Source organism: Ursus maritimus, unplaced genomic scaffold (genome assembly GCF_017311325.1).
Source record: "Ursus maritimus isolate PB19 unplaced genomic scaffold, ASM1731132v1 scaffold_26, whole genome shotgun sequence".
Lineage (NCBI taxonomy): Eukaryota > Metazoa > Chordata > Mammalia > Carnivora > Ursidae > Ursus > Ursus maritimus.
The window spans coordinates 12611084-12638289 of record NW_024425119.1 but is presented as its reverse complement, the minus strand read 5'-3'; the positions used below and the strand labels follow the sequence as shown (position 1 = coordinate 12638289).

The 27206-nt window shown below is 47.3% G+C and overlaps 1 protein-coding gene across 2 annotated transcripts; it reads left to right on the top strand.

The window, feature by feature from the left end:
* Positions 1-1018: 1018 nt before the first annotated feature.
* Positions 1019-27206, top strand: HEBP1 (heme binding protein 1). 2 transcript variants are annotated; one of them, XM_008707010.2, is made up of 5 exons: positions 1019-1230; positions 10877-11015; positions 12791-12971; positions 25580-25727; positions 26620-27206. In XM_008707010.2, exons 1-5 carry the CDS (start codon positions 1153-1155, stop codon positions 26767-26769), a joined length of 696 nt encoding a protein of 231 aa, XP_008705232.1. In that variant the 5' UTR covers positions 1019-1152; the 3' UTR covers positions 26770-27206. The 2 variants fall into 2 exon arrangements, with proteins under 2 accessions (XP_008705232.1, XP_008705233.1); XM_008707011.2 differs by lacking the exon at positions 25580-25727 and having other exon boundaries at positions 1024-1230.

Sequence of the window (27206 nt, the reverse complement as noted above, 5' to 3'; positions counted from 1 at the left end):
GAGAGAGAGCATGCGAGCCCACACGCCTGTGCATGGGGGGCGTGGCAGAGGGGGAGAATCTTCAAGCGGACTCCCTGCTGAGCCGGGAGCCCAACCGGGAGGGCCCCCCAAACCCCCCTCGATCTCAAGACCAATGAGCTCATGACCTGAGCCAAAACCAGGAATGGAAGCTCAACTCACTGAGCCACCCAGGAGCCCCATAAAGGGTTATGGACATGGACACCACCCTCGCGGATTCAATCCTGGCCAAGCCGCCCATTGGCTTTCGACCTTAGGAAAGTCACTTAATTATTCTGAGTATCAGGTTCCTCATTTGTAAAATGCAAAAATGTAAATGTAAATGTAAAAAAAAAGTAAAAATGTAAAAAAAAAGTAAAAACTAAAAATACATATGAAATATGTATGTTTAGTGGTTTGAGGAGTAGAGATGATATTTGTAAATTACTTGTCGGGAAACAGGCACTCAAAAATGGTAACGAAATTGGTTAGAAGGTTTTGATTGGAAGGACGCAATGAGCAAGCCGTGCTTCGGGAAAATAACGAGGAATTTGTGATTAAAACTGATTAGAGGAAAGGAAGTGGTAAGGAGAAAACTAGTTAAGATGGTTTTTAAAAAAAAAAAAAAAGATGAGAGGTAATGGGGTGCAGGGGGAGACAAACCAGGTTATGTCGCTGGAGTTGGAGCAATCATGCGTCTCCAGGGGCGGGGGGCTACGGGAGACTTTGAACCTTGTCTATGCAGTCCGTACTGGAGGTAGAGCCTTAGGGTGGAGGACCGAAAAAGCTCCAGAGGAATCCAGTGGCTTAGAACTTTGGGGCCCAGGTATCTGAGAGTCAGAGCCGGGGTGGATGGGAGTACGGGGTGGCGGCGGGATGTAGAAAGTTCTCCGTCGCTGCGGCCTAAAACCCCAAAGCGGGAGAACGGGCAGCCAGGCCCCAGCCAGTAGTCAGACTCCGTAGAGGAGGAGGGGCCGGCGGAGGCGGGGCGGGGTTCCTCCTCCGCCCCGCCCACGACGCCCCGCCCCGCCGGCCTCCGAGCGCCTCTCCTCGCGTCGGAGTCCGAGGCGCACCACCGAGGCCCTCACCCGTGGTGCCCCAGCCGCTTTTGCAGTCCCGAGTCCGCAGGTGCGTCCGGAGCGCCGCAGCGACACCATGCTGGGCATGATCAAGAACTCGCTGTTCGGGAGCGTAGAGACGTGGCCTTGGCAGGTCCTGAGCAAAGGGGGCAAGGTAGGCCCGCACGGCTGCCGAGGACCTGAAGCGGGGCTGCGCCCCCCACCGCACCCTGAACGGGGCTGGCGCGGGTTCTGACGGGCAGGTGGGACAGCGGTGTGACCCCAGAATGTGCGTTTTGGCTTCTGCCGGGGGCAAGGCCCTCCAGTGCCCAGCACGTGAACTGGGAAGGAGGAAGTAGAAGGGGAGTACAGAGCAGCAGGCTGAGGGCTCTGCTGGGAGGAGGGGAGACAAAGAGGTTGCTGTAAGAGAGGAGTCCGGCGTGGAGATATAACAGCGCCTGTTGAATGCATTCGTTCATTTAAACATCCGAAGCATTCTGATCATTTGTTTGCTGAGAGGCCTTCGGGTGCAAAAAGACCGAAAACGTGCTTGTCCTCAAGAAATCCCCAACTCCTGGAGAAATGAGTATAAGAGAACGAGATCTGTGCTCCACAGAGGTAAAATTCAAGGGAGGGAGCACAGGGGAAGCACCGATCCATTCTGCCAGGGGCTGATGAGGGGGACTTCCCGGAGGAAGTGTCTTCAGCTGGACCTCTGGGATTTAGGAGGGCACAGAAAAGGGAAGAGTGTGCGCAAAGGCCCAGAGCCAGTGGAACTCCCATACAGGATGGGTGAAGAGGGCATCGCTGCTGTATCCCCCCAAATTGACATCAGTGCTAACACAAGCAAATTGGACTGCCCCCTGGAAACAGAGAATCTGCCACTAGATTATAGTCTCCTTGCAAACAGGTACTTTGTGCCCTTTGTATATTCAGCTCCCTGCTCAGCACCTCCTATGTTAAAGGACTGTGTTGTCTGGGGGTCAAGTTCTGGTACTTAGTACAATGATGGTCACACAAAGCCCTCAACTAGACTCTAGTCTGGACTCTTCACGCTATAACCAGAGGCCTGTCACTTCATCTGTCTGTCTCTGAGTTCCCTCAGCTGTACTTAGAAGGACCAAGTTTAGCCCATATCAGGGGTGACGTATTCAGATGCCTACAAACATCCAGGCAGCCTTGGAAATGAGTGAAGCTGGCTGTGTTAGACTCTAAGGCAAGGTGGGGACTGAGGCAAATCCGAGAGAGAACTCAGAGCCCCCTCTACAAAGGGCAATAATGTTGCTATGCAGGGATATAAACCAGGGTTGCCAGATTTTTAAGGAAAACCAGAAATCCAGATTCTTCATGTGAACTCTCCCAAGTTAAAATTAATGTATTCGACAAGTAGCTTTTGTTGAGTGTCATCTGCATGCCAGCCACTCTTACAGGCAGTGGGGATAAAGCAATGAACAAAACCAACCAAAATTCCTGTCCTCGTCGAGCTTACGTTTAATGGCTAATGCACGAGTAAACAGGCCAAATGTATCGTTATCAGATCAGGCCTGTGAAGAAAAACAAGCAGGGAAGGGAAGAAGGAATACGGAATTTGAGGAATGAGGCTGTGGTTTTGAGTAGGGCAAATAATGTCAGTTTTACCTGTTGGCATCTGCCTAGGAATGTTTGTAAACTGCAGGCCATGGGATCCGTCTGTGGCGAGACCGTGCCTGTGTGCGGTGTGCATGCCAGTCTGTGGACTCGGCCCAGGAGTGTCTAGGATGCTTCTTGGCCCTAACGCTTCAAGTAAATCCCCACATTCCCAACAGCTCCCAGAGAGCTCTCCTTTCTGTAGTGGACCCCAGCTCCCTGGGTCTTTTTGGGTTAACAGACAACTGCCAATGCAGGGTCTGGGCCGTTCTGCTACCTGTCTGTCCTCAGATCCCTCCCTCGCCCATTCCCTGGGTCTCACTCTGGAGTCTGGAGTGGGGGTCGTGTCTCAGTTTGGAGTCTGGAGTGGGGGCCGTGTCTCGGTCTGGAGTCTGGAGTGGGGGCCGTGTCTCGGTCTGGAGTCTGGAGTGGGGGCCGTGTCTCGGTCTGGAGTCTGGAGTGGGGGCCGTGTCTCGGTCTGGAGTCTGGAGTGGGGGCCGTGTCTCGGTCTGGAGTCTGGAGTGGGGGCCGTGTCTCGGTCTGGAGTCTGGAGTGGGGGCCGTGTCTCGGTCTGGAGTCTGGAGTGGGGGCCGTGTCTCGGTCTGGAGTCTGGAGTGGGGGCCGTGTCTCGGTCTGGAGTCTGGAGTGGGGGCCGTGTCTCGGTCTGGAGTCTGGAGTGGGGGCCGTGTCTCGGTCTGGAGTCTGGAGTGGGGGCCGTGTCTCGGTCTGGAGTCTGGAGTGGGGGCCGTGTCTCGGTCTGGAGTCTGGAGTGGGGGGCGTGTCTCGGTCTGGAGTCTGGAGTGGGGGCCGTGTCTCGGTCTGGAGTCTGGAGTGGGGGCCGTGTCTCGGTCTGGAGTCTGGAGTGGGGGGCGTGTCTCGGTCTGGAGTCTGGAGTGGGGGGCGTGTCTCGGTCTGGAGTCTGGAGTGGGGGCCGTGTCTCGGTCTGGAGTCTGGAATGGGGGCCGTGTCTCGGTCTGGAGTCTGGAATGGGGGTCGTGTCTCGGTCTGGAGTCTGAAGTGGGGGCCGTGTCTCGGTCTGGAGTCTGGAGTGGGGGGCGTGTCTCGGTCTGGAGTCTGGAGTGGGGGTCATGTCTCAGTCTGGAGTGGAGGCTGATTCCAGTTGCCTACTTCCCAGGCTTCCAATGTCAGACAACTCACAGTGAGGTTCACCCAGGGGGAGGCACTAGTGGGAGATAAAAGGGTGGCAGGAAGGGAAGAAGGTGTTTCTCCCTCTCTTTCTCTGAACCATCAGGTCTCTGGCACCAAGAGTTTCTCTGTAGCTCCAGCCCTTTCTAGACAGGCCACCATGGTTCTAGCTTCCAGCGAGAGATCAGGTATCTGAGCTCAAGTAACAGAGAATCCTCCCTCTACTTCTCCTAGGTGCTCACCAGCCTCCGGGTTGCCTCACTGTTCCCTGTTGGGCATCTCAACTCTTCTGTTATCTATGAAATTAATTTCTCGAAACGAGGTGCCTCCGTTCAAAATACTCAAGTAGTTTCTGTTTCCTGTTAGACCCGTCATGATACGGTGTCACCCGCCACTGACTTGGTGCCTCTGGGGATGAATACAGTTCCCTGAGAAGCATCTTCCCTCAACATTTGGTGGGAATATGGCACCCTATGGCATATTGCTGCCAGGCTGACGCAGATCGTTGAACCTGGAGGATCTCAGTTTCTGCAGCTGTAGAATGGGTATGAAAATATCTTTCCCATCTACTCCCAGACTAATTATAAATATTAAATTTCTAAAAACCATGAAACTGCGTTGTAAACTCATACCCCCTACAAATGTAGTAATATCATTATGTCAGAACTCATCTCAGCTCCGCTCTTACTAGCTGTGTGGTCACAGGCAACTTACTTAACTTCTCTGAAGCCAATCACGAGAGGAAGTAATAATTTGTATCTTACAAGAATGTTTGGAAGTTTAAGTGAGACCACCAGTTATAAGTAGTTCAACAAAATACCTAGCGCTTGGTTGGGTGTGGTAACCGTAGCGTCCCCCTAGTGTCACAGGTAATTTGGGGTAAACTACTTAACTTCCTAAGCACTCTGAACCCTGAAATCTCTCAGCTGTGATATGAGAACAACAGTGCCTCTGTGACAATTACTCGACTATTCAAAGATACTCATAAGCCTCTTAAAAAAAAACAAATTCAGGGGGTTATTATTTTGAAGACAGACTCTCCCTGAAATTAACTCTCTTGCCCCAGATAGCGTCTAGGTCAGGAACCGTTGCCCACTCTCTTGAGCCAATAGATGGCAGACAGTGGGCCCTCGGTAGCTCCGGGTCAGGCTCACCAGATGTTCAGGACTGATTGTGGTGAGGGAGCTCCAGGCTGCTGCGGAACTTATCAGGTGTCTTCCACATTGCTTCGGGAAGGAGGAAGGCACCCTGCTGTCTATGTTGGATTAGGTGGGTCTGGTGGATGCTCGGAGCAGGACTGATACTAATAACTGACATCTTAATGGGATTTTTTTCCAGCCTGTGCACATTGTTTAGGACCCAACAGCCAGGGTTTGAATCCTGGCTCTACCCCTTGCCCTCTGTAACTCGGGCATGTTACTTAACCCCTTGTGCTCCAGTTTCATCTGAAGATAAGGATAAAAACACTCACTTCTTCACTGGATCATTGGAGGGATTGAAAGAACAAATCCATGCCAAATATTTAAAATAATACCTGACACATAGAACTGCGTTAGGTTGGCTATTATTATTATTATTATTTTCTTACAATAACAAAGCTGGCTTCCAGAATTAACATGTACACCCACCCCAGCAGGTGGCAAGGGGAAAAAACTGACCTTGCAAATCCCATAGCAAGAGGCATTGTTGCAAGATCCCTGCCTGGAATTGGAATTTGACCAGGGTTCCCAGGGAATGTTGAAAACTGGTGTTTGCAGCCATGGGCCGAATCCTTATCTGATTGGGAGCATAAGCTAGCTGGATCTGGGGCAGAGGTAGGCTGTTATTATGTTCCATGTGACAAGGACACACGCTGAAGACACTAAATTTGAAGAATCAAATGTGTGAGCTGTGTTAACTTAGGTGCTTTATTTTCTGCGGAAATAGAACTCTATTTAAATTCTGCTCCCTGGAGAACTAGTTTTGTAATATCCATCCCTCAAACCTAAATCTTCACAGTGATCCAGTGGTTCATATGAGAATATATGGACATAGATGCTATCAAAACGGGGGGGGGGGGCGGCGCTGGAGTAACACTTCAGGACATTGTGAGTTTGCTTTTCTCCGGCATAGATACAATTAGACTAATTTCTCATCTGTCCACCCAGCTATGTCTATTGTATTCCTTGTCATTAGAGTAAAACCGGGTTTTACTCCATAGCCTCCTTTCCCACAAATACTCCTAGTACCTACTATACGCAAGACGTGGTACTTGATGCTAAGAGATACAGTGGTAAACACAGACAGCCCCTGACCCCGGGGGGCTTATGGTTGCAGATAGAAGTTAAACACATTGTTATTCGGTTATAATTACAATAACTCTTGTGTTGTGAAAGTACAGGGGCCTCTAAAAATATCATGGGAACTTGTTTTAAATGAGGATCCTCTTTGAGGAAGTGACTTTTAGGTTGGGACTTTTTGGATAAGTAGGGGTCCGTCAGGCAGGGACAGGAAAGAGATACTCCAGGCAGAAGAAGAGGCAGGTACAAAGGCCCTGAGGCAGGAATGACCATGGCATTGAAGGAAATAGCAGAAGGCCAGTGAGGAAGTGCTCTGGGTGTGGCTGGCAAGGTAGATAGAAGCTAGGTGGTGCCTGGACCATCTGGGAGAGGTTAAGAACTTGGTGAGTGAGGACTTTTAGGTAGGGCATTCATTAACATGTGACGTGATACGGAATGCTCTGTGTGTGTTTCCTGGGCAGTCTCAGTTTCGTTCACAGCGTTGTTACCCCTTTTGCTGATGACTCCCAAATTTATCTCCCATGTCAGTCACCTGCTGAGCTCCAGACCCACATGTCCAGTTGTGCAATGGATAGTTGGCTCATTGTAGCAGGAGGCAGATGAACTGATAGAGATGAAAGGGCCCCTCTAGCCTTAGTGTTCTTTGCCTTTGGAGTTCATGGGAAGGAGGGATCACTCAGGAAGAGGAGGTGGAGTTGAGCCTTACGCATTGGTAGAATTATGGGGCGCCTGGGTGCCTGCGTGGCTCAGTCGGTTAAGCATCTGCCTTCGGCTCAGGTCATGATCCCAGGGTCCTGGGATCAAGCCCCACATTGGGCTCCCTGCTCAGCAGGGAGTCTGCTACTCCCTCTCCCTCTATCCCTAGCCCCTGCTCGTGCTCTCTCTTGTTCTCGCTCTTGCTCACTTTCTCTCAAATAAGTCAATAAAATTAAAAAAAAAAAAAGATTGGTAGAATTATCATGGGGGACTTGGCTCTCTGAATCCAACTGGATTCCCTTCTTAGCAGCCTTTCTTTCCTTGCCATGGACCTTCTGCCTGGGGAAGAGTTTGAGAGCGCAGATCACCTGTACCATCCCCAGATTCCTTTCTGCTCCAGGACCCCTCCCACTCAAAATCCCACGTTCGTATCACAAAGTCAGTTGAACGAATTTGACTTGCACTCAGATCACCATCGCTGGAACGAAGGTTACAAAATCCTCCCTATGGCAGCCTAGGAGTTCTTGAGGGGTCTGGCCCCGGCCAGAGTCTCCAGCCCCTTTCTTGCTATATGTCCTGCTTGGCAGCCTTTGCTCCAGCCCCAGTGAGCCACTTGTGTCCTTCACCTGCAGCATATTGTTCTCCTCTGCTCTCTTACACCTGTGGTGCCCGCTACCTGAACTCGCCCTCCCCAAACTACACAGAACATTCACTGCATCATACGATAATTTCATAATCTTCTCACCACCCCGCAAGACTGCCCATATCATATTAATTGCCAAATCCGTAGCACCTGGCCGAGGTTTTCAATAATATTTCCTCCATAAATCCGTGCATCAGTGACTGAATGTCCAGTTGGAGGATCTGTAAGCACCTCAAGGTCCGCCCGACCTAGCCAAGCACATCAACACACACCCTGCCCCCCAAAATAACCAAGGTAGTCCTTTTCTGTGTTCCCCTGCTGCCCTGCCTCTCCTCTTAAATATATCACCAGGTTATAATGTGGTTTCCTGGCTACTTTTTTTTTTTTAATATTTTATTTATTTATTTGACAGAGAGAGAGACAGCCAGCGAGAGAGGGAACACAAGCAGGGGGAGTGGGAGAGGAAGAAGCAGGCTCCCAGCAGAGCAGGGAGCCCGATGTGGGGCTCGATCCCAGGACCCTGGGATCACGGCCTGAGCTGAAGGCAGACGCTTAATGACTTAGCCACCCAGGCCCCCCTCCTGGCTACTTCTATTAGACCGCACCCCGCCTGGTGTCAGAGACTGTGTCTTTCATCACTGTGTCTTAGCACCTGGCACGGTGCTCCGCACATAGTAGAAGCGTCTTTGTTGTTCCCTGAATGAATAAGAGAAGGAAAGAAGGAAAGAGCCAAGCAGCTCGTTTCTCCAGTGAGAGCCTATCATTGGTTTCTCCATCTGTGAGAGAAGCAGCTGCATTCAGTGACTTTAGGTGCCCCTGTTCGGAGTTGGACACAGGCATACAAATGTCCATCAGAAAGAACTAACTCAGTAGCTAAAGGGAGATGCTTAAAAGCATTAGGCTAGAGTTTGGAGATTGGAATTCTGGTTCCAATGTCACCACTTCGTAGCTATGTGTCCCTGGGCAGCTCGGTCCCTCCAGTTCTTCATTTCCTCTTTGGGAAAATTAGTTTGGTTGGATGAACTTTAAAACCGCTTTCAAGCTGCAATTCTCTGATTCACAGAGTAGCGTTTCTGGAATTTTAAACATAAGTGGCAAGACTCAATGGGACCTCAAATGAAGGGTGAGTCTAGTCTCTGCTGTGACAGAGCCAGAGCCAGAGCCAGAGCCAGAGCCAGAAAGAGCAAAACACCCCAGGTTTATACAACATGGTTGGCTACCGAAGGCCCTTTGGAAATGTGACACTTTCCAGGGGGAGGACCTCACAGCAATCCTCGGAATTAGGAGCCACGGTGGATTTGATTTGCAGCTTCTTGATTCCTGGTCTGGTGCAGTTTCCCCTGCCCCACATGAAGGGAAGTGGATGAAACTGGCATTCAGAGACCTTTCCAATTTCCTGGGCCCCTTTCTCACTCTTCTCCTTTAATTTTGCGTTACGAAAAAAATAGGTTTTTTTTTTTTCATTCTAAACATCAAATTATAATGTAAATGTACTTCTCCAGACAATACAGGTCTCTTAGTCCCACAGTCCTATCCACCTCACCTCCAGAACGTCATTCTGTCCTCTTGGGAGTTGAGAACTTTCAGTCTAGGATGTCACAGGAAGGCCTGTCTGCCCAGCGGGGCGGCCACGTCCTCTCTCATGTGTCTATTTTTCATAGTCATTAGTAAGAGAGGCAGCTCCTTGATCAATAAATAAACACCTATTGAGCATCTAATTTATGATGTTCCGTGGCGTAGGTCTTGTCCACGAAGACTTTATAGCAGATTTTTCAAATTGCACCAGTGTTCCGTTACCAGATAGCAAAATCAATATAGACTACATCTTTCTTCTTTAGTGAAATAGAATAAAATTCACTTGAGCAGAGTAGAAGTCAACAGGAAAGAAAGAAAAGGCTACTATCAGAAAGCCTGCCCTCCATAAGGGTAAAGTATTAGTATGTGAAACTTCGTGTCAATTACATGTATGTTCTTGATGGGCCCTGATGTACAAAGGCATTTCTTGTTTTGGATCATGTTGTTTTTCCAGTTTGAAAAACACTGTCTTATAGCGTATGTTCAAGGAATATGAAATTCTATCGTGAGACATCAAAGGGCAAGGAAGAGGAGGGGGGATGGAGGAGGGCTGCGTGGGTCCATAAGGCAAAGGATAATGACCTTAGGACAGACACTTACATGGAGAGTGGTCCTGATGGGTGGGGTTCCTGCCAGGGAGGAAGGCTTTGTGGGGAAGCGGCAGTGGAGCTGAGCATTCAGAAGGAGAGGGGTAAGGTTTAGTGAGATGACTTGGAATGAGGAGTCCTGTCTGGGAGTACAAATGAAGAGAACGACTCTGAGTCCTTTTTTTTCTTTTAATTTTGTAAAAATTGCCATGGGGATCCTTTATATTTATTTTTTTTTATTTAAAGCCAATTAATTAACATAGAGTGTATTATTAGTTTCAGAGGTAGAGTTCAGTGATTCATCAGTTGCATAGAACACCCAGTGCTCATTACATCACGTGCCCTCCTTAATGCCCATCCCCCAGTTACCCCATCCCCCACCCCTCTCCCCTCCAGGAACCCTCAGTTTGTTTCTTAGAGTTAAGAGTCTCTTTGGGTTTGTCTCCCTGTCTGAATGACTCGATTCTTCTTGACCTGCTGCCCTGCTTCTAGAATGAGGCTAATGCTGGGGCTTCGAGTTTGTGGCATTGTTGTTGGATTTCTTTCTTTCCTCCTTTCTAGTTTTCTTCTTCTCTTTTCCCGGCTCTCCTGTCATTCCGATGTTGGATCTCCTGGCTTGATCCTCTGATTTCCTTTTCTCTTCTGTTTTCGACGTCTTTGCCTTTTTACGTGACTTTCCGGAAGATTTCCTTCAGCTTTATCTTCTGACTTCTCCCCTGAATTTTTCATTTCTGTTATATTTTTAATTTCTAAGAGCGCTTTGATCTCTGAACATTCTATTTTTATAGCATTCTGGTTATGTTCTGAGTGGCTTGGGATGCAATATCTTCTCTTATCTCTGAGAATATTCATGATTTGAAGTTTTTCTCCCAACTCCACCTTTGTAAGAAATCCCGGAACCTTCTTCTCGTGGCCCTTCATACCCCTACCATCTCTTCTTTTTTTTTTTTTTTTTTTTAATTTATTTGACAGACAGCCAGTGAGAGGGGGAACACAAGCAGGGGGAGTGGGAGAGGAAGAAGCCGGCTCCCAGAGGATGAGCCCGACGTGGGGCTCGATCCCAGAACGCTGGGATCACGCCCCGAGCCAAAGGCAGACGCTTAGCAACTGAGCCACCCAGGCGCCCCTACCATCTCTTCTACCCTGTCACCGTGCCCAGGTTCATTATGGAAAGTTCTTTAGCAGTTCTTATGACTGGACCATTACTGCTTCTAGAGGAATCACCGGTTGTCACTTTAAATCTCTGAAGCATGTACATTCTGTCCCTAGGAAGACGTCTCCTTTGAGGAAAGGACCTGTGAGGGCGGGCGGTTTGCCACAGTGGAAGTGACAGACAAGCCTGTGGATGAGGCTCTACGGGAAGCAATGCCCAAAGTCATGAAGTATGTGGGAGGCACCAATGACAAGGGTGAGTACCTATTGATTTTGCTCTGGTCTCAGAGGCAAGCTTGCTAGGTCTCATTGCCATCGGGGGAAATGCAGGGAGGGTCCACAGGGCACCTGTCACCACCTGCTTCAGCCGCATGTGAACTTGGGCAGTGTGCACAAGGGACGCTCTAGGGAGACCACACTGACTCCATCCCAGCCCACCCCTCGGTGTGCGATATCCCTGCTCCATATCACTGATGCATGCTTCTCTCCCAGGCGTGAACATACACTCTGGGGGTTTTAACCCTAACGTGCTTATGGTATCTTTGGATTGGTTGACTGAATGAAGAAAGCCAAGTCACAGAGCCAGGCCAGCCTCAGACTTGAGACCTCCGCCACCAGGCTGAACATTTCTGCCCAGTCCCCTGTTCATTCAATCTGCAGGGCACTGAGGCTCCGTGAGTGATGAGTATGGCAGGGGCTCGGCTCCGTTCTGGCAAGTGAAGGGCCTGAGAATTTTTAGGCTGTCCCACTCTTCGACATGGCAGTCTGTGCTGGCTGTGCCCCTGTTTTTAAAATGATGGGCCTGAAGTTTCAGTGTACCTGTCGGCATGTAAACCATGTTTAAATATGAATTTTACTCTAAAGCTCTCTCATTTGGACTGCTCTTTAGAATCAGTGCAAACCCAAACCGGGTCAGAAAGCGAGGTGAAGAAAGAGATGTGATGTTTAGTTTGTAGGATATTTCTCAAGCTGGTAATTTAGGGAGTCAGAAACTGGTATTAACCTCAGCAACAGTTAGTAGCACCAAAGTAATCAGGCTTTGGGCAGTAAGTCAACCAGTAGGAGGTCAAGAAGAAATCTTTTCCTTCTTAATACTGTTGTAACCTTTTTTTTAGAAGAGTGTATGTATAAAAATGATAAAATTCAGGGGCCCTGGGTGACTCAACCAGTTGAGCATCCAACTCTTGGTTTCAGCTCAGGTCGTGATCTCAGGGTCGTGAGATCAAGCTCCACGTCAGGCTCCATGAGCAGCACAAGTCTGCTTGGCATTCTCTCTCTCTCCCTCTCCTTCTGTCGCCACCCCAATAAATAAATAAATACATACATACATCTTTAAGAAAATGTTTTTTAATGATTAAACATAAAGAAAATCTTGAAAATAACAAAATAGCGCCCCGATCCATCTTTTTAAATAACAATCATTGCTGTCTTCTGAATGTATTTCTTTAGGGCTTTTTAATAGGCCTTTAAAATGTAATCATAGTGTTTGTGCAAATTGTATATCCTTCTGTTACTTATAGTTACTTATAACTGTTTTCCACTATTGCTAAATAGTCTTCTTAAGCTTAATTACTGATAGCTACATTATATTGCATCATGCGCTTATAATTTACTTAGACGTATTCCTGTTTGGAACATTTATATGGCTCCCAGTCTCTCACAATTATAAATTTTGCTGCAATGAATATCCTATTACCTATAGCCTTTGCCATATTTTGGATTACTTCCTTAAAATTTATATTTAAATAGAAAGTAATTAGATACCGATATATTTACAGTCTTGATATATATTACCAAATAATTTTTTCCAAACACGTTGAGTCACTACACTCCTATTTCCAATATATACAAATAAGAGGTGTTTTATATATATATCTGACTGTATATTTTTAATGCCTAAAAGGTTTGTTATTAATTTCAAGAACAAAAAAGACTGTCTTGGAGGAAGAATGAGACTGGCAGATCTTCCAGTCCTGAGCAAGTTCCGCCTGTAATACCCTCTTCACTCTGTGGGGTTTTTTACGTTTTCAGGAATCGGGATGGGGATGACCGTTCCTATTTCCTTTGCCGTGTTTCCCGGTGATGATGGCTCCCTACAGAAGAAATTAAAAGTCTGGTTCCGGATTCCAAACCAGTTTCAGAGCAACCCGCCAGTTCCCACCGATGACAGCATTAAGATCGAGGAGAGGGAAAGCATCACTGTCTACTCCCTGTAAGGAGATGATTCTTTAGGCATCTGAGGGTAACACCTGATCTCCGTAACCACTCCTTGATCTTCTGCAGTGGGCATTTGCATGACATTGATATTTTATTCCAGTTTTATTGAGATATACTCAACCTATAACCTTGTATTGACTTAAGGTGTACAATATGTATTGCTTTGTTATGTATAAATATTATGAGATGATCCGCACAATAAGTTTAGTTAATATCCATCGTAGTTACAATTTCTTTTTCTTGAGAACTTTAAAGATCTGCATTCTTGGTAATTTTCAAATATACGTGACGGCGTTGTTAACTATAGTCCCCTTGCTTTGCATTGTATTCCCAGGACTAATTTATCTGATAGCTGGAAATCTGTACCCCTTGACCACCTTTCACCCATTTCTCCCACTCCCCACCCACATCCCATCTCTTGGCAACCACCAGTCTCCTCTCTGTATCTATGAGTTCAGTTTTGGTGGTTTTTTTTTTTTTGATTCTATGTATAAGTGAAATCATATAGTATTTTCCTTTCTCTGTCAGAGTTCTTTCACTTAGCGTAATGTCCACAAGGTCATCCACGTTGCCACCAATGCCAGATTTTCTTTCTTTTTTTATGGCTGAATAATATTACTTTGTGAATCTATATACCATGTTTTTATCTATTCATCTCTTGATGGACGCTTAGGTTGTTTCCATGCCTTGGCTATTGTGAATAATGCTGCAGTGAACATAGGAGTACAGATATCTCTTCAAGATAGTGATTTCATCCCTTTAAAAAAAAATTTCTTTTTAAAGATAGTGATTTAAATTCCTTTGGATATATACCCAGAAGTGGAATTGCTGGATCATAGGGTAGTTCTACTTTTAATTTTTTGATGAACCTCCATATCGTTTTCCATAGTGGCTGCACCAATTCCCATTCCCACCACGGTGCATGAGGATTCCCTTTCCTCCATAGCCTTGCTAATACTTATTTCTTGTCTTTTTGATACGAGCCATTCTAATGGGTGTGAAGCGATACCTCCCTGGGGCTTCGATTTGTATTTCACTAATGATGAGTGATGTTGAGCACCTTCTCACGTGCCCACTGGCCATGCGTACGTATTCTGGGAAAATGTCTATTCAGATCCTCTGCCCATTACTTAACCAGAATGTTTGGCCTTTTTGCTATCGAGTTATAGGAGTTCTTTATATATTTTGGCTTTTAATTCCTTATCAGATATATGATTTGCAGATATTTTCTCCCATTGAGTAGGTTGCCTTTTCATTACATTGATAGTTTCCTTTGCTGTACAGAAGCTTTTTAGTTTGGTGTCGTCCCATTTGTTTATTTTTGCTTTTGTTGGCAAATACAAAAAATTGTCGCCAAGACTCATGCCTAGGAGCTTACACCTTATGTTTTCTTCCAGGAATCTTATAGTTTCGGGTCTTAGGTTCAAGTCTTTAACCTACTTTGTATTGTTTTTTGTGACTGGTGTGAGATAGAAGGCCAATTTCAATCTTTTGCCTGTTGCTGTCCGGATTTCCAGACACCATTTATCGAAGAGACTATTCTTGGCTTCTTTGTTGTAAGTTGGTTGACCAAATATGCATGAGTTTGTTTCTGAGCTCTCTATTCTGTTTCATTGATCTATATATCGGTTTTTATGCCAATGCCATACTGTCTTGATGACAATAACTTTGTGATATAGGATATATTTGGAAATATATCAGGAAATATGGGGTCTTTTGTAGTTCCATACAAATGTTAGGATTGGTTTTCTATTTCTGTGAAAAATTCCATTGGAATTTTGATGGAGATTGCATTGAATCCGTAGACTGCTTTTGATAGTATGTACAGCTTAACGATATTAACTCTTCCAATCCATGAGCATGGAATATCTTTTCATTTATTTGTGTCTTCTTCAATCTTCAATTTAGTTTTCAGTGTACAGATCTTTTACCTCCTTGGTTAAATTTATTCCTGGGTATTTTATTCTTTTTGATACAAATAGGATTATTTTCTTAATTTCTTTATATTATTGATGAATTAAGTTAAATACTGAGTCCTGACAATTTCTCATTTCATTTTCTTCCGCTTATAGCACGCAAACATTTGCATTATGTCTGAATAAATACTTTGCCAGTTGCCAAATTGACGTGGTTAGAGTATCCCCGCAGCTTAAGCTGAACACCTACATCAGCCACAGTAGGGAAATATCTAAGTCAAGCTGTTGTTTGGGGTCATGAATATATAAATGAGTATATGAATATATATATAGGACTTGGGGGACCTCCTTTTTACCCCATGCTCCCCTTGAACGCCAGAAGGGCAGGGAGTATTTGCCAGAACTGGACTGCCACCCCCTCAGTTGTTCATTGTCCATGGTCCTTTGAGCAGAGCACACATGCATCCTATTTTCATTCTTGTCCTGTTTCCAGGGCCTCATTTGGGGTCATGATCCTTTTGACTATAGAGCATAACAGGGGCCGATGGTTGCATGTTTTTATTCTTTGGGCCCCAATCTCCCTTCAGAAACCAAGTCTCTTGTAGAGAATCCGTGACTCCCCATTTGTTAAGATCCTACTTTGCGACAGGCACTGAACCAGGTACAGTCACAGCCTTACCAGTATTCACTATAGGTGCAGATTTGGTTCTATTCTAGAATAACCTGAGGAAAAAGAAATACACAAAGAATCTTGTACCAGACAGTTTTTGTCCACTCCCAGGGGCCTCCAGACTTACTTATTTGGCTGCCTTGCCCCAACACTGCTACCTGAGGCTGTAGCTTTCTCTGGAACTGACACTGATGCTGGGAATGTGAGCTTGGCTGCTCTGGCAGTCCCAGGCCTGGTGACGCACGCCCCCCAGAGGACAGTGAGTGTACTGCAGCCGGGCTGTGAGCCCGGGAACCCACACTCCTCTACTCCAGTCATCATTCCGACCTTCCAGCCTTCACCGCAGAGGCTGCAGAGAACGCAAACTCTAGGTCAAGAGTATGTTTCCCAAGGACAGGGACTAGAGTGGGAAAGCGAGGTGGCTGTAGCACAAAATTTAGGGAGGCACCCACTTTCACTGTTAACTCAGGTGCAGGATTGGCTGTGAGAGTGAGCACCTCCTTAAATCTTGGGTGCTGCGTCTCCTCTGTCTCACCCTCTCTCCGCTCTCTCGCCATGTGTCTTGGGAGGCAGCCTGGTGCACTCTAATGAGCAGGTGTATTTGAGTGGGAGTCCCACTCAGCGTCTCTAAGACAGTTTCCCCATCTGTTAAGTGCCCTTAACCACCTACCTCATAGGACTTCTACTGAAGAGTATCTTCCAGTAGTTACTAAGATGCTTCCGTTTTTACAAATAACTTCATGTGTATGAGCTGTGGGAGGTTTCAGTAGTTATTTTTTCCCTTCGCCCCTTTGATTTCGTAAGGAATGAGGTTGACGTGATCAAATCAGTTCATGTACGACCTCAGGGAGACAGGGCTGTTGTTTTAGCAAAACCAGGGTAGTGAGCTGGTATGATGGTTTTCTTTAGTCCTTACCTTTTTAGTGTGGAAATTTTCAAACTTATGAAAAGATAGAATAAGATAATGAGGGACATCTGGGTGGCTCAGTTGGTTCAGCATCTGCCTTTGGCTCAGGTCATGGTCCCAGGGTCCTGGGATTGACCCCCACATCGGGCTCCCTGCTCAGCAGGGAAGTCTGCTTCTCCCTCTCCCTCTGCCCCTCTCCCTGCTCGTGAGCTCGCTCTCTCTCTCTCTCTCTGACAAATTAAAAAAAAAAAAAAAGAATAAGATAATGAAACCCTATGGAACCCATCACTCACCTTCAATGATAATTGACTGAAGGCCAGACCCGTGGGCTATGTACCCTCACAATTGCCATCCAGCCCCTCCACTGGGTTATTTCGAGGTGAATTCCAGACATCGTATTAATTTCATCCATAAATACTTCAGTGTGACTACTAAAGACTTTTTAAAAATACAATCGTCATGTCTTATTACTCCTAAAATTTTAACGACATGTCATCAATGTTATAATAATATAAAATGTCCAGTGTGCAGATTTCCCCCACTATCTGATCATTTGTTTTTAAAGTTTGTTTGAACCTGGATCCATATAAAATCCGTCCATGGCAATTGGCTGGAACACCCTTTAAGCTTTTACTAATCTGTGGTTCTTCTCACTACCACCCCTTTTCCTTCTTCATGGCTGCTTATGGATCATTTGTCCTGTGTTTCCCGCGGTCTGAATTTTGCAGACTGCCTGTCCATGGCATTTTAACGTGTTCCTCTGCCTCGGGCATTGCCTGTAAGTTAGCGGTTAGAACCAGAGGCACGGTCACGTTCAGGTTGTGCCTTCGAGTGGGATGTTTCAGACGTGGTCATGGATACCGCCATCGGGGGCTCGTCACGCTGGCTCACCTCTGTTTCTGTGACTCAGTGACTTAGATCACCCTTACCTAGATGCCTCGCTTCGTTAGAGTTGGTGAAATGATAGTGTGCTCTGTTTTTCCCTCACTTATTAGCTGGCATACTTTGATAAGGAGAAACCTCCCCTCGTCTGCTGTTTGGTTCCCCTGAGCTGCAGTCCCAGAGAAAAGGCCAGATACCTTCTCTTTAGCTCGTTGCCTTCTCTTTGTCCGTTTCCAGAAGAAGGACTTCATTCGTGGCCATCCTGCACAGGAAGGTGGTGTTGATCTCCGGTTTTGGAGGGTCAGTGTAAACATACGAATTTAAACGTAATTGGTATGTTTCAGGTCTTGGCAGTTGTTCTCACGGATGCTCACATGGTCCCATCTTTGGCCAGTGGGAGCCTCTTCAGATCGGCCCCTTAGTCCTTTTGACATGACTCTAGTCCTCGATGGTAGCTTCCTTGCTTTCTGGTCTGACAAGATGTTTCAAGCACATGTTGGCATTTCTTGCCCTAGAGTTGGCGTTAGCCGTCTCTCCAAGGAATCCTAGTTCCTTATGGTGGGACAGGGTGTTTCTCTAAAAGGTACTATTAAAGTCAGGTCTGTGGAAGTTTCCTGTTAATTCTCTGAAACCTAAAGAGACGAATGTGATAAATACGGTGTCTAGCATGGCTCTGTGAATGTTTTTTTAACCTAGCCCATGGTCCTTAATTAGCCTGTTATCCCTCAACTAGCCACTTGGTGTCACTGCACAGTCAAATGTGCATTTAAGACTACCTCACTGGGGAAGGCAGAGTGAATGAGGTATTAGAAGGCAAAAGTACTATTTCAAATCCATGGTAAGTGCATTAGATGGCAAAATTAATTCTAAAGTGAAAGCCTTGCCTCCTTAATTCAGGCTTCCTTTTGTATGACCTTGTGAAAGGATGTTCAAAAGGGATTATGCCTTTCATTTCCGTGGTATGTATTCCCAGTCAATGGATAGAAGGCTAAGAAGGAATAACACTATCAGAATCTTCTTAGTAGTCACGAGAGACAGTAGAAGTATCCTCACCCTTGTATGGGTGGCCACATTCCAGCTCCTCTGTGTTCCCTAAAGGCCGCTTAGGTGACAGTGCAGCAGTGGCTTCGACAGACCAATGGCAGGAGAGGGTTGATGGTTTTAGTGAAATGTCTGGGCATTAAAGGAAAGAGTTGGAAACAAGGAGTTCGTTGTCGGGGGGGACTGTGATCCAATCCTAGTTCTTCTGCTCAATGGCCACAGGACCTTTGACGTGTTACCGAGCCGCTCTGTGCCTCAGTTTCCCCAAGTACGAGATGGGGTAAGAGTACCTAACGCCCAGGGCTGTCGTGAGGAGGAAACAAGGTATCCGTAGATGCCTACACGGTGCTGGACGTTAGGCAGACCCTCGGTACGTGTTAGCCTCTTTTCCTGTTCTTGACTTCACCTCGCTCTGAGAATCAGATAAAGTTGTACTAGAATTAACGACAAAGTCAAGCGACTACAGATACACTTCAGTTCAAACCACAACTCTAATAATTACGAGTTTTATAGCTGGGCTTTCTGAGCTTCGGTTTTCTCATCTATAAAATAGAACGTATGACACACTGTTGTTAGGGTCCAGCGAGGTGTGCGTGTGATACAACTATGTGAGCCACAGGGCGCCTAGGGTGCCGCTGTGGTTTCCCTCTCTAAATGACCAGCCCTGACCGAGGCCACCGGCAGCTTGGGCAGCTCAAGCTAGAGAAAGAGAACTTGGGAAGAAAGGGCCCAACTGCTAAGCCTCTAGGGTGTTCCATATTACCGCTTAGGAGAGCTATAGACCAGTGTTAGCCAAGTTCCTAGATAATTCCAGCACCCATCTGTAATCACAGGAGGCTCTGGCCACGGGGGACATAATACAGTTTTGCCTCCTTGGTCTGCTTAACACCTAAACTCTGTCATTTTGACTTCAGGGACCCTCACCTGACCATTCCATCAAAAATAGCACCCCTTCCTTTTCTCTCCTCTTACGCTGCTTGATTTTTCTTCACCTCACTTATTCGGATCTGCATTATATACCTATTTGTTCATGTGTTTATTGTCTCCCTTACTAGAATATTCTTGAGGGTAGGGTCTTGGGCTCTCCTCTAGTAAGTGCTCAGTTAAAAGTTCGGGAATAAATGAGTGAAAGTCTTGGTCCTGGCCTTCTCTGCAATTCTCTTTCTCTTTTTCTTTCTCTCTTTTTTTTTTCTCTCCTCCCTAAAGATCTTGGTCCCCTCCCATAGCTTCACCTGTCACCCTCATTGGTAAATCTCCAGCCTGACCTTCTCTCCAGCTCCCTTGAATGTCTTAGCATTCATCAGACTCAACGTGATGACCAAGATGAGGCCATTTACACACTTATTCATTCATTCAAAAAACCATGTATTCATTATTCACTTAGTCTGTGCCAAGAATTGTTTCAGTGCACAAAGTAAAACAGGGAACAAGCAAAGTGTCTACTCTTTGAAGCAGGAAAAACATCCTAGTGGGGAAAATAGATGAGAAACAAATGTCTCTGATATTTCGGGCCCGTGTTATTCATTCATTTTTTTTTTTTAAGATTTTATTTATTTGTCAGAGAGAACGAGCGAGAGAGCACAAGCAGGGGGAGCAGCAGGCAGAGGGAGAAGGAGAAGCAGGCTTCCCACTGAGCAGGGAGCCCAGTGTGGGGCTCAATCCCAGAACCCTGGGATCATGACTTGAGCCAAAGGCAGACGGTTAACTGACTGAGCCACCCAGGCGCCCCAGGCCTGTGCTATTTCAGAGACGACAGGTGGTCTTTGTGGATGGAAATTATAGGGAAGCATGTTTCTTACGGAAAAGCATTCTGACATAAAGTATCTGCCAGTAAGGTGGACAGGTAACAGGGTGAGGAAGCCTTGCCTTGGAGGAATTCAGGCGTCATCTGCACAAACGTGCAGCAGTGACGCGGTGTAACGTGTGTGCTCGGTGGCAGCTTTGGTTCCATCTGGCACGCGTCTCTTGAGGACCTCTGACACTGAAGCCACCTCACTTCTAAGAGCCCTGCCAGTGACAAGATTCTGAATCTAAAACGCAGTTAATCACCATTTCCCTCCACAACAGGTCAGGTATCCCCCCAGTCCTTTACAGACGGGCGCTTGGAAGCGGCTTCAGTCACCATTTCTGGGGGCATGACCCCAAGTCCACATGGCTGGGGCCGCCATTGTCTCCCAAGCACCAGCTCCCCTCCCCCACCCCACCCCGGCAGGCGTATCCAGCTAAACCTCCCCAAGGTCTTCCAAATCAATATGTCAAAAATGGAACTCCGATCTCCTCCCCAGACCTGCTGTCCTGTGTTCCGTCTTACTAAAGGTTCCCTCCATCCTCCTACTCTTCCCATTCAGATGGCATCCTGACTCCGTCACCTTCCACATCAACTGTTGGCCAAGTCCTAGTCACCTCCCAGCTGTGCCTTCCCTTCCCTCCGCACGGCCTTGGGCTTCAGCTCCTCTTGCCTGAATTATTGCCATGTCCTTCTGATCATTCCTAGCTCTCCCACCTCTGCCCCTTCCAAGGCCGCCAGCCCTAAAGCACAAGACCCATCCCACTACGTCCCCCTGTCTCTCAGCTCTGCTCATGGGCCTCGGGCACATGGTAGGCTTGGGACCAAAGTCTGAGCTGGTAATAAAATGAGATGGCAGATGGGTAGCCTTTGGGTTGGGTCCCCAAATGTTTCGCCAGGCAGCGAAGCCTAGTAAAAATGCTTCGTCATGGCATCTAATCCACAACACAGCCCCACTCCGTGTCCACCTGACCTCAGGGCATGCCCCCCCAAACATGTCCACAAGCAGCATGCACTTCCACTCACCCAGCTCCTCCCACAGCCCTTCTCCAGCCTCTGCTTAGTGGAAGCTGTGTGAGGCCAGGCATTTCTGTCGTATTGTTCATTGCTGACATCAAGAAGAGACGCTCAATAAACAACGGCTTAATATCAGGTCTTCCAGAACGCCTTCCCTTCATGTTCTCAGTCAGAACCAATCATTCCCTATTTCCCACGCCCGGAGCATTCCATCTGTTCCTTCTGCCTTCATTCTAGGGCTTCCTTCTGCCCTATATAATCTTTAGGTGTGTCTCTGGCCTGACCACTGCAGTTAGACCTCACAAGCGTAGACAGACGTCTTTATCATCTTTACAGCTCTGTGGTGTCTAGCTTGTGTTTTGTGCCTCGTCATGCTCAACTCAGTAAGCATGGTTCAGTCTGATGGAATGAAATGCCTTATGGGGTGACGTTTCTTTCCTGTTGACATGCAGTTATCATCAGCTCCTGGCCTTACACTTCCCTTGCCTAGCACAGAGCTCCACGCAGAGCAGAGCCTCCCCAAGTCTGTGTTGACTTGTTGATTGCCTTGGTCAGGAGAAGGGTCAGGCTCAGAGCATCTGTTTCTCTCTCTACCCCACTGCATGCCTCAACCATTATGATTTCTTGCCTCCTGGGACCAAAGCCTCCATCTGTTAGCCGGCTTCACTGATGCCTGCCCCATCCCCGCCCCACAACCCCATCCAGACCTTTTTAGTTAGCTCCTTTTGTGTTTCTGGAATCCAGGGGGTGTGTGTCTTTTCCTTGGTTCCCATAGTAACCAAATTCTTTGTTCCAAATACTGAACTCTGATGTGGGGGGGGGGGGGAGATAAAATACAGTGCCATGTATTTTTGAAGATGGAGAAGGAGACTTGTTAATAGGCTTACAAAAATAATGTGTAGACTTCATGTTTATGTCCTTTGAGGAGCTCAGAGTGCTTTACGAGGATTCTTGAAGTCACAGTCAAACGTGCTTGTGAGGTCGGAGAGCTGTGGGCACTGTGTTACCCTCTGTGTAGGGCTTGGAAGCTGAGGCAGGGAGGAACGAGGTGGCTCATCCCCGAACAAGCTGAGAAGCTAGCCCTGGGCCTCCGTCTTGTATGGTAGGGCCATGTGCCTGGTAGGGGTTGGTTTTCTGGCTTGTTTGTGCAGTTCTGCGCTTGGGTGAGGGTGCCATGAGGAGAACACATGTATCTGTTGTTTCCCAGCCTATTCGCTTTGCTTGTTTTCTAGTAGAATGCTTCCATGATGAAGCAAGGGGGAAATTTTTATCCTCGTTATCAGCATCTCAGTCAGCCTGGGAATAAATTTATTTTTTTTAAGATTTTATTTATTTATTGGACAGAGAGAGACAGCCAGCGAGAGAGGGAACACAAGCAGGGGGAGTGGGAGAGGAAGAAGCAGGCTCATAGCGGAAGAGCCTGATGTGGGGCTCGATCCCGTAACGCCAGGATCACGTCCTGAGCCAAAGGCAGACGCTTAAACCGCTGTGCCACCCAGGCGCCCCCGGGAATAAATATTTTTAAATCGTTTTTGTTTTGTTTGGGGAGGGTTTTTTTTTTTTTTTTAAGTGAATTTAAGAATCCCCAGATGATGACATTCTCCGTACCACTTGCTGGGTCGCTGTGTTTCTGAGACAACTCCTTGGCCCTTGCCAAGACCGCTTCTTCCACCCACTACCTGGGGACGAGGATTCCCAAGAGCAGCCTGCTGACCGTCTGTCTGCTCACCATCTAGGCCTCATCTCCCTCCTTTCTGTGATTATAGCCAGTACCTACTCACTGAAGACTCCCACCTCCTTCCCAAGTCGGGATCTCCAGCTCCAGTTCTTTCCCAGGTCTGAGGAGATTGGCACAGTGCCTGACACACAGTAGTTGTTACGTGAATGTATTTCACAGACGCACCTTCCTATCAACATGGCCCCCGAACTGTATTATTAACCATCCCCACCCCTCCTTGACTTCACCCTAGCATCCTTAGCAGCAGTTTCTGTCTAGAGATGTAACTGGAAACCCTGGAGAATCCTCGACTACCTCCCCCCGCCCTCCCCTCACATCCAGTCACCTCTCAAGTTTGCCTTTGTCCAGAGGCCTTTGCCATCTCGCGCGTGGCCATTCCTGGCCTCCGGCAATTCCGTCTCTTTCCCTCCACTGTTGCCAGAGGGATTTCTCCAAAACCCAACCTGATCATGTCAGCCCCTTACTTTCAAAGCCTTCGTAGGTTCACCCCTGCTTCTAGGATCAAAGTCCTTGGCACGGCATTCACGGCCCTTCCCAGTGTGGCTCCAGTCAATCCAGTTTCCTTGTTTGAATTCCCACCGCTGTCCCCTTAGTGTGTGCTTCAGATTTTATTCTATGAGTGAGTGTATGTGGAGGCAAATAGTCTTAAGTGCTTTCATCTTGAGGTCTATCAACCTGAAGACTTGAAGACACTAACTTATTGTTTACCCCAGAATTGTTGATTTAGCTAAGGGATCGGACGTGTGTCAGGCACTGTGTTAGGTGCTCAGGCTGCACCAGTGCACAAAAGCTGACAAAGATCCCTGCCTTCGTGGGGCCTATATTCTACTGGGAAACCCAGACCATAAACAATGAACACGGTAAATGAATTATGTAGTATTTTAGAAGCTCATAATTGCTGAGAAAGAAAGAAGAAAGAAAGAAAGAAAAGAAAGAAAGAGGAAGGAAAGAAGAAGGGAAGGAAGGAAGGAAAGAAAAAGAAAGAAAAGAGAAAGAAAGGAAGAGAGAGGAAGAAAGGTAGGAAGGAAAGAAAGAAAAAACGAGAGAAAGAAGGGAGAGAGAGAAGAAGGAAGGAAGGAAAGAGAAAGAAGGAAGGAAGAAAGAAAGGAAAGGAAAGAAGGAGGAGGGAGGAAGGGGAAGAGAGTGAGAAAGAAAAGAAAAAGCAAGGAGAAAAAAAGAAAAAAGAATGGGAAGGGGGAGTGGGGTTCAAGATTAAATAGGGTTTTGAGAGAAGGCCCAATCAAGAAGGTGAGATTGTTTATCAAGCCAGCTCTTCATCACTAGGCTCTCTTCCTGGGTTCCTGATATTACTTGAGATCCTCATCATGTCCCTCACCTCGGGAGGCAGGGAACTGGGTGGCTGTTCTGAGCAATTGTAAAGTAACAGTAATAGCTCCTGTTTGTTGTGGGCCTACTGTGGGCCGGCACTGCGCTGAGCAGTCCGCCATCTTGTCTCCCTTGGTCTTCACAACAGCCTTCTGAGATGGATACGATCAGCCCTATTTAACAGATGAAGGACATGACGGTAGAGAAGTTAAAGCATTTGCCCAAGACCATGAGCTAGAAAGGGGCCAAGGTAGGAGTGAGCGCACAACTAGCCCTTTTGCCGCCAACTGATGAGTGAAGGTATTTGAGGACCACTCCTTCTTTGGACGTTTCCAAAATTCAGTAGCGTAGAGAGCCAACATGGTTCATTTTCAAGGATAATAATGGAGGGTCACAGCATGAGTGCGGGATACAGGGGGCACTCACCGCCTGCTCCTCCATTCAGCACCTGCTTCGTGTCAGGCAAGGGGTTCTCAACCTATAGACGTTCTTTGACAATAATTCCATTGTCTTGCAGGCTTTTACGGTCAGAACAGTCTTTCCTTAATGTTTATCCTCGGTCTACTGATCCAGTTTCCTCTGGCTTGAGCCTTAGTGAACCTAGAGTTAACTTTCCTCATCTGCCTTGTGATCTTTCTTCAATATACTTGAACCAAACTTCTTCTATTCCAAATTGGTCTCGGCTCTGTCTGTGTACTAGCAATTTGTCTAGACATCTAGATTGAAAGAACCAATCCCTTAAAGATGAAATCCTGGGTGTTTTTACATCAATAACCCTGTAATCAAAATGCTGAATGCTTGTCGAGCATGACTAACCACTTCTAAAAGAGCAAAGCGTGACTCAGAGAACCCCACCAAAAATAATGCATTTGGCCTAATCTTGGCCTGGTGCAGATTCAGACTTTTGAGTCATAAAGCTCATTAGAAATGGGGACATATTTGACTCTAATAAAGATTTTAGTGCAACCCAGATTTAGAGTGGTATATTTAGGGTAGGCCACAGGATGAATTTTGGAGCGTAGGCAGATGACGTAAGGAGGGAATAATCATCTTGAAAAGACAAGCTTTATTCCGTCTCTGTCCCCACCTTCTGCCATTAAGAGAAAAGCCTGATTTAGGAAAGTCTTTTTACTTACTAGAAAAAGAAGGCTTTCATGATTTGACCAGGAGAAGGGGTTTATTAGAAGTGATTTCTTTATTTGGCGCATGCTTAAAGCTTGCCAAGGGGCCTCCCAAGACTTCCTCGGGTCCCTGCCTTTGGTCGCTCTGTTTTTTAACAAAGCTGCTACTTGTCACTGCTGTGATGTGCTCACTTATCAGGAAGGATCGGCTGGGGGAGAAGATGAGCCGCCGCTTCACCCTAATGCCCCAGCACCTTCCTCCTCCCCCAGCTGGACACAGAGGGGCTCGGAGGAGGAACTGCCGAGGCAGGAGAGAGCTGGAGAGAAGGGTGAAGGCGCAGCTTAGGGTAAGGTCAGCCTACCATCACTTGGGGACGGTTCAGGAAGGGAAGAGAAGCTCACACCGAGTTCTTGACTGCTGTGTTTCAGGCTCTGCATTCGAGTTTTTCACATCCATTATTGTATCGAACGTTCATAACAGCCTCGGAGGAAAAAGACAGCATATCCTGGGCACACAAACGAAGCTCTAGGGCTCAGGGGGTCAGACCCCGCCATCGAGGGAGTGGCAGATGGGCCGTCTTACTGCTCTACCGTGCTTGTCATAGTGCAAGCGACTCCTTTTTTTAAAGATTCCCCCCTTTCAATAAAATCTTTAAAAAAAAAAAATAAAGGCCCCTGGGTGGTCCAGTTAAGTATCTGCCTTCAGCTCAGGTCATGATCCTGGGGTCCTGGGATCGAGCCCCACATTGGACTAACTGCTCAACAGGAAGCCTGCTTCTTCCTCTCCCTCTGCCTACAGCTTCTCTCTCTCTCTCTCTCTCTCTCTCTCTCAAATAAAATCTTTAAAAAAATAAATAGGGTGCCTGGGTGGCTCAGTCAGTTAAGCGTCTGCCTTCAGCTCAGGTCATGATCCCAGAATCCCGGGTTTGAATCCCATATCGGGCTCTCTGCTCGGCAGAGCCTGCTTCTCCCTGTGCCCCTCACCCTGCTCGTGCTCTCTCTCTCTCTCTCAAATTAATGAATAAATAATTTAAAAGATCCCCACCCCTTAGAGATCATGTCTTCTCTAAACCAGCAAGGAGTCTGCTTCTCCCTCTGCCCCTCACCCTGCTCGTGCTCTCTCTCTCTCGCTCACTCTCTCTCTCAAATAAATACATAATAAAGAAATAATAAATAAGATCCCCACCCCTTAGAGGTCACGTCTTCTCTTAACCAGCCCCTTGCTCTCTTCTACCTCAGGCAGTTTGGGGGTTACGCCAAGGAAGCCGACTACGTAGCCCACGCCGCCCAGCTGCGTACCGCCCTGGAGGGCACGGCCAGCTGCCGGAGCGACGTCTACTTCTGCACCGGGTACGACCCTCCCATGAAGCCCTACGGGCGTCGCAATGAGGTCTGGCTGGTGAAAGCATGAGTCGTTCGCTGCGGTACGACTTCCGGGACGTGTGTTTCTGCGTCCGCTTCCTCCGGGGAGAGGGAGGGGGCACGGCTTCCGACTGCATCTCCAGCGTCGCCAGCTCCCCGTGTCGGAGCCTGTACTGCCAACTTTCTGAAATACGCATATTCCGCCTGTGCTTTCTCTCCTGCGGGGAGCTGCGGCAGCCAAGATAGGCAGCGCCCTTCGAACTGCCTCAGACAGTGCAGCGGCAGATCGGAAAAATCCAGCAACGTTTTCTCAGCTTTCTGGGTCACTCAAAACTGATCTTTAGAATAATGATCGAACCTGTATTTTGGGGGCGGAGGAGAAAGTGTGATTTGTGCATGATCTTTCAGCTGTGATTCTTACAAGACCTTTTTCTGTAAAGAAACTGAGAATAAAGATCTTTGAC